General features: G+C 43.4%; 1 protein-coding gene across 4 annotated transcripts in view; it reads left to right on the forward strand.

The window, feature by feature from the left end:
- The window catches only part of SLC1A7 (solute carrier family 1 member 7), a 40,943-nt gene that overhangs the window by 1,702 nt on the left and 27,823 nt on the right, over nucleotides 1-11,418 (forward strand). For all 4 annotated transcript variants that reach the window (XM_011370466.2, XM_023536806.1, XM_023536807.1 and 1 more), the window contains exon 2: nucleotides 4,835-4,914. In XM_011370466.2, coding sequence (XP_011368768.2) covers nucleotides 4,835-4,914 — 80 coding nt within the window. The remainder of the gene's footprint in view (nucleotides 1-4,834; nucleotides 4,915-11,418) is intronic.

Below are 11,418 nucleotides of genomic sequence, written 5' to 3' on the forward strand. Positions count from 1 at the left end.
TACATTACAGGACTAGAGTGATATCCAATAAAATGGCCGAGGAAGTGGTTACAAACCAGCATCACCAGATGAGAGAGGCAAGGATGTCTCATTAGAATAACCACAGGGCTAAGAGCTGTAGAAGAGGGAAGAAAAGGGTCCTGTAAGAGTGCAAAGCAGGCATCAGAGAACACCTCCTATAGCAGCATGCATGAATAGAAATCCAGAAAGAGCATTCTAGGCAGACGTAACAGCAGGAGAGAGGCACAGAGGCATGAAAGATTTGGGGCTGTGTGGAGCAAGCTGTTCATAGGAGCTGGAATGTCCATTGTAAGGAAGGGGTTGGAGTACAGGGGCCATTAGGCCTCTAGATCCCATCACCAAGCATGGACTTGAGGCAACTTTGAGCGGGGAAGTGATATGGTCAGATCTTAGCTTGGAGAGTTCCCCGCTGCCCTCCCACTCCTCCTTCCCCTCCCGGTGCTGAGCGGAGAATGGGGTAGTGGTAAGATAGGCAGGGGGCCAGGTGGGGAAGTAGCCACAGAAGTCAGACATACAATGGGGATGAATGGAACAGATGTGAGAACTGTTTCCAAAACAGAATCTTTCAGGATGTGGTGGCTGATTGGGTGTGGAGTAGGGGACAGGGAGACAAGGCAGGTTCCAAGGGTTCTGGCCTGTGTAACTGCAAGGGTAAAGATGCCTTGCCTGGGAAAGGGTCCCTTTCCCTCTTAGTACCCATCTCTTACAGGAGAGGGGGTTGCTAAAAAAAATTACTCTGACACTTGTTAAAATGGTAAAGAAGACTTCATTCAGTACTATCATGATAGGTGTCAAGACTATGGCAATAGGGGAAAGAGATCACACTCAACTCTGAATACAACAAACACAGGTGGAGATTTATAACCATTGAGCATAGTGAGGGGGTCAATGGAGAGAAAAATTACAGGATTCTTATTGAAGCAGAATGGGGATTCTCACTACACTAATTTAGCAGGATGTTTGCTACAACCAGGCTAGGCAAGCTGAAGACAAAGTCCAAGGATAAGGCCTAATTGGAAAGAGGGCTCAGAGAAGCCTGTATAAAGTTCAGTCAAAGAGAGAGCCTTTGATAATGGGCTCCTAGAAAATTCCCTATTTTATAAAATTCTTCTTCCTATAGTTCTCTAATATCTAAGATGAACTCTTCAACTAGGGCTCGAAGCTTCAGATTCTGTCTTCCATTAAAAGGAACCCCCCCTATTCCCCCACCCACTCCTACCCTGGCCAGGGGCTGAGCCACTATTACTATAGTAACACTGTTAAGCTGCTATCAGTTATTTAGGGAGAAGCAAGGACTCTGGAGGCAGATGAACCCTGGACTTTGACTCTACTAGTAAGTGGTTCTGCGACCCTAGGCAAAATTCTATCTATTTTATTGGCCCCAGTTTCCTTATCTGTAAAATGAAGTAGTGACTATATGTCCACTAGAATCATTGTGAGAAATAAACAAGGGTTCATCAGTGCCTGGCATATAGTGGGGTGTTTAATTACTTCCCTCCTCCATCCCTCATCTACCTGTCCAAGTCCTACCTGCATCAAGACCATCTCTTAGTCAATATCTTATAAAAATTCTTCCAGATCTGCCCTTATCTGAAATAACACTCTCCTCCCACGCTCAACCCATGCTCATCCCTCCACTGTAACCCAGCTGCCGGCTGTCTTGCTTCAGAGCCATTTGTGTAGGAGTCTATTTCTCCCGTCAGACTCCAACTTGCCCAATATCACATGCGCTTTCTTGAACCAAAATGTGAGCCTAATTCAGTGCTTGTCACAGAGAGAACCCTCAACTATTTGCTGAATTAAACTGGCAATGGCACAATCTGCTATCTACTTCCTTTAATTTTTCTCAACAACAAAAATATATTTCCTGCAGGAAGATTATTTTGTGAAAACAAATTGGAATGCCTATTATTAAAAGCCAAACTCATCTGGGGCCTCCTTTGCCAAAGCTGCCTTCCCCAGCTGTTTGGAAATGCAAATGTGCTCCAGTCTGGATTAACCTGCCAGATAAACCAAAGGAAAGATGTGGAGTCTTAGAACAATTATTTGGCAGGAGTTGACTTTCTCAGCATCTTACTTTGAAATCCAGGAGTTGTTTGTTTGATCTCTGCCTGTGACTCAGAAACCAAACCCTTCTTATTTTGTAAGCTTATGCAACAGATGAAAATCATAAACAATTTGCAAAATGGTAGAATGTCCTATCTGAGAAAAGAACTTACAAAATCATGAGATATGTAATTTGGATTTTTTTTTTTCAAAATGAATAGCTCATTTAAAAGTACAGATCATTTTAAGAGTTCCAGTTAAACTATGGTGAATTTATAATTACATCCATTTTTCTTTCTTTCCTGGAATTCCACTAAAATTGTAGTAATGGAATTTTTAAAAGATATTGTTGACATAAGAAATGTCTAAACCTGTAGAGAATTTTAATGAATTTATTTGAGCCAAATGGACAATAATTGCCAGGAAGCAAAAATCTCAACAGATTACGAAATGCTCCAGAGATTGGTAGTTTTGCAGCTTATTTTATATATTAAAATCAAAGGAGGAGGTATAAGGAGGATAATATGAAATTCACTAGTGATAGATTAAGCGGGTAGGAGAAAGCTAAGAGGGGAAACCTCTGGGACTGGATAAAAAGTAAAATGAAGGGACACATACTCCTTTTACATTGGTTGCTACAGGAGAGTTGGTAATTAACATTTACAGTACATAGAGATGGTATGCGAGGGACGAGATAACCATGAGGGATTCTGTGGTATCTGTACTCTGGTGCATTGAATTGTGCCCTGAGAAGTCTGAAAAAAAGGGATTACTCTGACATTCCAAGAGTACATTATCTCATATGCAAAAAGATTAGAGACAGGCTCACCATGAAAATTACACAAAATCGGAGGTAAACAGATGATTCTCAAATGATTCTGAGAGACTAAAACAAGGCTCATGTAAAGAATAAGAAGTAAGAATGGCTCCAAACATCTTAAGCAACATTAGAATCTAGAAGACAAGGGGGAATGTCTTTGAAATTTGGAGGTGAAATTCTTTTAAAATAAGAGTCTTATTCTTATACATGGCCGCACTATTATCAGAGGTAAGGGTAGAATAAAGGCAGTTTTTACTCATTAGACTCAGAAGTTTCTGTCTCATTCGCCTTTATGTGGAAGCTAAAACAAGGAAATAAACCAAGAAGACAAGAGATCCGGGAAAGAGGGGATCCTATTCAGGAGAAAGTCTCAGAAGTACAGCAAAGAAGAAAATTGGGACAACCACTGGGCCTAGAGAGCAATCTGTCCAGACTAGAGAACAAGAAGATGGCGGGATCTTGGACTGAGGTCCCAGGAGGCATAAAATGGAATTGATGTTCTTGAGTATATAGAAAATAAATACTATTATTAGGCATCTTATAAGAGATATTAAAGTATTTACAAGACATTAATGAGTGGTACACAGAAAACAAGACCAAGGAAAAATCGGTCAGTTATTAACTTCAGGGAAAAAAATGAAGGTTGTATAAGAAAGGAGGCATGGCTGTACTATATTACTTGGCTCAACAGTGAACAATATTATATGATCAAAATATTGTAAACCTTGACTATTAATTTAACTAAAAATTGATATGATGGTGAAATGGGAAGAGGAAAAAGAGACTAAGAACTGCATCTTAATCTGTCATGGCAGGGAATTTAATAGATGTCGAGAAGATGTATCTAGAAATAGTATTATAACCATAGTATTTAGAAATAGCAACACTAAAGGAAAAAGCTGGGGAGTTGATTTTCATTCCTGGGAAGCTGGGGCTGGGAATAAAGATGAGTGGAGAAAGGGTTGCCTTTTTATCATTACGGTGCTATTTAAATGAAAATATACACATGAGTTAAAATTAATTAAAAATACATAGCTAAGATGGGTATATTTTTTAAATTAGGTTTTCTGATGCATTTTAAACAGTAGTAGAATGAGACTAAGAGGCCTGATTTTTCCATCCTGCCCTGTGGCTAATTCAATGTGTGGGGCAAGTCACCTTCCTCCCCTGGCTCAGCTTCTTCACCTACAAAATCAGTCGGCTGGACTAGGAGATCCTTAAAACCCCTTCTCGGCACCAAAATTCTATGATTTGGGGATTGTCAAAGCATCCAACCATTAACCAAGTGTTATGTTTGGCTTTGGTTTAAAAAATAAAAAAGCATAGTTGTAAGTACAAAACTTTAACTTGGATGATGTTTGAAAGTCCATGTACCGGCCTCACCCACCTACCCTCTGAGGAAAGTGGCCTCAAGCTAGAGTTGCCTAACTCATTTTGGGGTCCCCAGGATGAAGCCTGGCACAGTATGAGTTGAACGAATGTGTGAACAGTATGCGGCCCTGCCCACTTACCACCTACCATCGGCTCCATGAGACAGATTTATACCAGAGATAGGCAGGTAAATGGTGCAGAGGTCGGGGAGAGCTGTTATTTACTGTGATTACTGAACATTTATTCTCAACCAGGTACTCTGCCAAGTGCTTTGTCTGCATCCTCTCATTTAAGCTCCCCATTAACCCTACGAAGTGATTATTAGGCTCATGTTACAGATGAGAAAAACTCAGAGAGATTGAGTAACTTGCTTAAGAACACACAGTGAGTTATAGGAGGGCAAGATGAGAATCCAAGTCTGTTTGGCTCCAAAAGCCAGTGCTTTCTCTAGGGTTCTGCTGTCTGTGTGCTAGATAAGAGGGTGCAGATGAAATAGTGATTTGAAGATTATAAAGAATGAAGCAAATGTGAAGTCTGCACTGCCTGCTATAATCCCAGCTCTTGCTGTGTTTTCAGGAAATTAGTTACTTCCAGTTTCCTGGGGAGCTCTTGATGAGGATGTTGAAGATGTTGATCCTGCCGCTGGTGGTCTCCAGGTGAGGGGCAAGGTGTTTGGCTGGGAGGTCTGGGGCGGGAGGGGAGAGGATTCTGTACAGGTTCTGGTAGTGCCCTCCTCCTGCTGTGGGTGGCTGGACTGCAGAGGCACGCCTGGGAGCAGCGTGACACTGGGGCCTTTATAGACAGTAGGCTGTGGCACAGCCGCTGGAGTCTTAGTCACTCAGGGGCACCAGTTATTTCAGTCCCACTAAATGGGCTTTTTAGTGACCCGAACAAGTGACCTGGAGTCATAGGATGTGACCTAACTCCAGGGTAGCTCGGGACCAGTTCAGGGATTGTTTCCCAGAATGAGAGGACAAGACATAGGGAAAAGATGACTTGGGAGACACTCATGAGACAATATCCTGGCTCAGCAGTGTACTGTACTGGCTGTGCCATCTTGGTCAGGTTATCAAACTTCTCTGAGCCTCAGTTTCCTCATCCATAAAATGGGAAATAACACCTACTCCCAAGGGTTGTTTTAAGGACCATAGGAGGCTCTATATTTGGGTGTGCCAAACGTTCAGGAGACTGGATAACAGGGTCTGAGGGAGGGTGGGGGGAGATGAAATTGGAGGATGGATTCTTGCTCAGTCATGAAAGACCTTGAGTGCCAGGCTAAAGAATTCAGACTTCACCCACTAGAGCAATAGCCACAGGAAATCAGTGGAGATCGCCTGGTCCCTATACCACTGTGTGACCTTGGACAAGCCCCTGCCCCTCTCTAGGTCTCAGATTTTCCAGATGTGTAATAAGCTTGCTGTTCCAGGAGGTGTCTAAGAGCCCTCTGCTCTGAGGCCATGGGTTTACAGAATCATCAGCCTCCCCAGCCACCCTGCTGCTGAGGAGTGAGCTAGCTGCTCCTCCCTTTCCTCTAGTGTCCAAGGTATAATACTCCTCAGGCTGGGATCCCAGTTAATTGTACTTTCTGCTCCCTGCAGAGAGGCCTTGTCAAACACAGTTCAGCTTCTTACAGGCAGCATTTAGGTCTCTCAGGACTCAGCCTTTAAGGCTCTGCTGAAATGCCACCCCCTCCAGAAGCTTTCCCTGACTTCTCAATCCACTCTGGTTGTTGTCTCCCCTTTATGCCTCTTCTGAGTTATTCAGAGTCCATGAATCTGTCAAGGTTACCAGTGGCCTCCATGTTGCTAAATCCAAAGGACACTATCAGTTCTTGCTCTGCATGACCTCGCCGCAGCAGTTGACACATTTGATATATCCCCTGAGCACTCTTTCCCTCCTGCCATACCCTTTCCTGTGGCCTTACACTCTCCTGGCTCTTTGCCTGCTCTGCCCCTCCATCCTACTCTCTCTATATATTCAATCTGTAAATGTTACAATTTCTCAAGCCTTTTCTCATCTGTCCTCATGGCTTTACTATCTCACCTACCAGTCCAGCACTCCCCAGTAGAGATCTCCCTCCTAGGCTTCTCCTCTCAGCTCCACACTCAAACTACTATATGACATCTCCACTTGGTGTTTTACGAGCATTTCAGATTTCGTATAACCATCTTAAGATTTTATCCATTAAACCAGTTTCTTCTATTTTCTGTTTGTCAATAAATGGCAGCACCATCTACCCAGTTATTGAAGCCTCCTTGCTTATCCCCTTTCCCCCACAGCCAGCCCATCAGCAACTCCAGAGTCTTCCTCTGAAATAGAACCCAGCTTCATCCCCACCACACAGGTCAACGCCACAGTAACCTCACTGGTCTCCTCACTTCTGTTCTTGTTCCCCTCCCATCTATTCTCCATCCAGTGGCCAGAATGACTTTGTGAAAAGCTGAAGGGCCATGGTGCTTATTTACCTAAGACCCTTCAATGGCATTTAGAATAAACCCTCACATTCTTAACCAGATTTAGGAGGCCCTCATGATCCTCCCCTGCCTACACCCCACCTCACTCCAGTCCCACTGGCCTTTTAGTTCTCTAAGCAGACCAAAACCTCCCCCATCTTAGAGTCTCCATACGTGCCGTTCCTTCTGCCTAGAACACTCTTCCCCAATACTTTATGCTTCTTGCTCCTCTTCCTTTACATCTCAGCTTCCATGTTGCCTCCTTAGAAAGGCCTTCCCCACCCTTTCCCCACCACCTTCACTCTCCCTCACTGTACGCTGTTCCTTTTTCCGAACGGCACTTATTATATGTTGTAATTCTGTATGTACTCAATTGTTGGCTGGTTTTCTTATCTTACACTGGACTGTAAACTCTGTAAAGGCGGAGATGAAATTCTGTTGAGGTTCTATTCTAGACTTAGCCAAGTGCCTGGCACACAGTAGGTACTCATTAATACTTGTCAAGTGAATTAATGAATGAATTCGACAATCGTGCATTGTGCTTTCTGGGTACTTGGCCCAATACTGGGCGCTGCAGATACAGCGATGAATGAGTTTCTGTCTCTGAGGAGTTTATAGACTGTGAGGGAAACTGATGAGAAAATAGACAATTATGCAACAGCTAAATAAGTGTGTTCATGGAGAAAACACAGGACTTTTTTCCCCCTTCCCCTTCCTCCCCAGTTTTACTGCACAATAAAGCACAGGGCTCTTGTTGGGCATCTTCGCTATCTTTTACTTTTGACCATCCTTGCTGCCTAGACATCGCTTCTTACTTGGAGCAGAAAGACCGCAAAGGCAGAGGTCTTGTGTGAATCCTAGGGCCAGACAGACCTGAGTTACCATCCTGCCCTGCTGTTTTCTGGCTGTGTGACCTGGGGCAAGTCATTTAACTTTAAAAAATCCCTGGAGTCAGAGAGTCAGAGGCCTGGGTCCTAGATCTGTTTCCATGACAAATTATCATGTAATCTTGGCTAAGGCACACTCACCCTGGGCCTCGGTTTACTCAGTTTACCTAGTAACTAATGGCCTGTCCAGCTCTCTGAGTCTTGGCTCTCAAAGTCCTCATCTCTCTCCACCAGACTCAAGCGCTTTCTCTTGGCTGGAAACAGATGTGGTACTAACTTGAGAAAAGCCAGTGTGTGTTCATACATTTCATTTGTTTATTATACAGTTTGGGCGAGTGCAGAGCAACCGTGTCATTGAAAAATGGCAGTGCTTTAAAATTTTCCTACTAAGGGAGAATTAAACCTTCTTGGGAGAAAAATGACACATTTCTGAGCCCCAATCCCTTCCATCCCTGACTCCTCTTTCCTTTAACTTCGATTGGTCTATAATCCATCCATCCATTGCCCAGAGTTCCCTGAGCTCTTATTCCAGCCAGCCCAGTCTTCAAAGATCAACCACTCTGGTGGAGGATTGCCACTCACGGTGGAGCAAAATCACCAAAGCTGCTTTGAAAATTGTCAAATGCCAGGCTTCATGCTGGGCTTATTGAACCAGAACTGCCAAGGGGCCCTGCTTTAAAAACTCCACGAGTGTTCTAATGGTTAGAAAAAATATCCTGATGTCTTGGCCTCCTGGCTAGAGCTAAGGAGCCTGGTGTGAGAGCTGCTGCTCTTCAGTCCCCACAGGCTCCAAGCTATAACCCCAGGAGACAGGGGTTTTTCTGCAGTGTAACTGCACCAAGGCAGTGGGAGGACACACACGAAGGCACATTTGCTTCTAGTTCCAATAACCTGCAAGTCTGGGCCCTAGAGTTTGGCATTCATGACTCTAAATGCTTAAAACCTCTTTTTCCTGAGAACCTACTACCCTTCCCTATGCCAAGGTCCTGGCAACAGGCTGGTCACCTTATTAGCTCCTAAGCATGCCACAAACTTTTCTACTTCCACAACTTTGCTCATGCTGTTCCCCCTTTCATGAACGCCCTCTTTTCTTAATTAAGTCCCACTCTATGTTCAAGACCTAGCTCCAGTTACTGTCCATGAAATCCTCCCAGTTCTTCACTTATTGATACCTGTTGATGATGACCTATCACCCCCACTGATGCAGCCTGTAACCCTAGATGTACTCAATACTGTTAGTTAAAGAAATCTCTTGTGAACAAGGACAACTCCTTTGCAATAAAAAGAATTCTGAAGAATATTTACAGGGACATCACAGGGTCTGGTGCATAGTAGATGCCTAATAAACGCTTATTAAATGACTAAAGAACAGTGGAAGGCAGTTGAAGCAGAATTCAGGGATGTTTCATGATTAGCATTTCAACTAACCCTTGAAGGATGGTTAGGAGTTATCTTTTAAAAATGTTTCATACTTTAAAAAACAATATGAGCAAATTACAAACATTTTATGTAACCGAAAAAAAAAATCTTCCTATCATTACACAACCCTAATTCTACCACTGTTATCTTTTTTCCTGTGAATGTTTGTTCTTATCACTCTTAGTAATGAATTCATCAGGCCCAGGGTGCGGTCCTTGGCTGACTGGTTCTGAATCTCTACCTTGTCTGAGCCCCTGAACTGGTCAGGCCTGGCGTTTGATGCTGGCAAGAGGAGGCCAAATAAACCAAATGCCAATTTATTTATTCACAGAGATAAATTGCCATGAGGATAGATGCCGATAGCCTCAGGCCAGAGCATTTCTCCCTGTAGGCCTATCACTTGGGGAACACATTGGTTAAATCTGTTTGCTGGCAAGACAATTTAATTATTTAATTGTGTAACCAGTATGAATCCAGGTTTGCCATTTTCAGTTAATTTCTGGGGCGCCACCTGGTAGAGTCCCACCAGATGTACATTTAACTTAAGTGAATTAAATTACATATGCTGTGAAAAGAGAAAAATAATTTAAAAGAAGCAAGAGCTCCCTATTCAGAGCTATGCCCTCAAGTGAGTGTACCGTGGGAGAGATGGGTGTGCTTTGCGCTAAGCCAGTATCAGCTCCACATGCCTCTCAGACTGTATTTTCCTGCAGCCATTGTGATTCAAGGCCATGAAAGAGGTGTTTTTTGTTGTTGTTGTTGTTGTTTTAACATTGTGGCCTCTAAATGTATGTTGACTGCTTCAGCTGGTATTCATCTAAAGAAACATCAACCCATTCCAAAATTGGGAGGAAAGTGACTTGAATGAACTTATGTGAAATTACACCTCCTGAACTATACAAGCAACTTAAAGGATCTTCAAAGGTTAATTTAATTATACTTAGATTTGCATAATTATATACTGACTTGAGAACTGAATATGCTGAATAAGATACTACACCTCTATATAAGCAGGAAGCCTAGTGTCTTCCTCTTGAGGCCTGCGCCCCTTAGGCCAAGGCCAGCTTATTTCATCCAGTAGAATAAGCTTCCAGCCAAGTATTTAGAAACCTGGAACATCGGATCCTGCCACTAGCCCTCTTGCTCTGGTTCCTTGCATACAGTGTCGCTGTTGAATACAGGTCCTGCATGTTCTGGTTCAAGCCTGTACACTGCTCCTTGCAGGTGCATACTCCTGCTCCAGCCACAGGATGCCCTGCTCTGGCTCTTAGATCCCGCCAAGGTGCTCAGTCATTGTTCTTTAAAGCAGCCTCAGTCATGCCCTGGGTTTAGCTCCCTAGGGTTGAACCCTGAGTCCCTTTTCCCTCTTGGTGGTTAGCCCTGGGCAGGAGGGTAGTGTTAGTGCCAACAGACTTTGGTGATCGGCACCCTGGTATACCCTGACCCTAATTTCAAATCACAGGGAGCAGGGGTTGGAGTGGTAGTCTCTTCTCTCTAAGAAGGCCTCTGAGCCTCTCACGCAAATTGGAACACCTATCACAGCTCTGCAGATCTTAAGGTCTCAAGGAGGGGCGCTTCCATCCAACCACAAAAGTCTCTCCCTTTCCCTGGACACTTTGTGCCTTTTTACCTTACATTTGCCATTTGAAAATTTCTCCTAAAAAAAATTGGCTGCAAGGAGGCTTGCTGTCTCTATCTATGAACATAGACATCTCAGACAATTTAGAAAATTCTGCCTCTCATTACATTGGCATAGGAACTAATAGTCTGATGGTTTGGACCTGCCACAGCATTGTCATGTCCTGAACTAGGGTTCGTCTCCCATGGGTGATGCTTGGATGGGTGCTGAGTGGTTTTCCGCTCTCAGCTGTATTCTCTGTGCTCCACTACTGACTGATCCCACGCTACTGATATCTTCTCTTATTAGAAAAGTCAAGCCTTTTGGGCCTGGGAAAATTCTTTCCCCATTTTTCTCCCAGGAATACTACTAGTTGCTACTCTGATTCCTTTTGCTTTCAATTTATTGTTTAACCCAGAGAGTATTGGCAATTTTCTGTTCCTTTAAGTTCTTGGAGGATGCTTACTGTTACTTGTGCAAAAATAAGTCTACCTGCTTCTTCTTCTTCTTTTTTTTTTTCCATTGTCATAAGAATTGTCATGTTGCACCCTCATCTTCATAATTATATTTTATTCTTCCACTCAGGGGCTATAGCAGAGTTTGGAAAGCCCATTTCCCTTCACCAGACACTTAGGATGCTATTGGATATGCTGTTGGGGCATCACTATGCCCCAGAACTCTAGATTTACCTCAAGTTCTGTTATTTACCATACCCTTAGCTTCAGCCATAAAACAAACAGAATGCCATCTGCAAATTTACAAACCAGTTCCCAGCAGGTGCTT

Source organism: Pteropus vampyrus, unplaced genomic scaffold, assembly GCF_000151845.1.
Source record: "Pteropus vampyrus isolate Shadow unplaced genomic scaffold, Pvam_2.0 Scaffold170, whole genome shotgun sequence".
Lineage (NCBI taxonomy): Eukaryota > Metazoa > Chordata > Mammalia > Chiroptera > Pteropodidae > Pteropus > Pteropus vampyrus.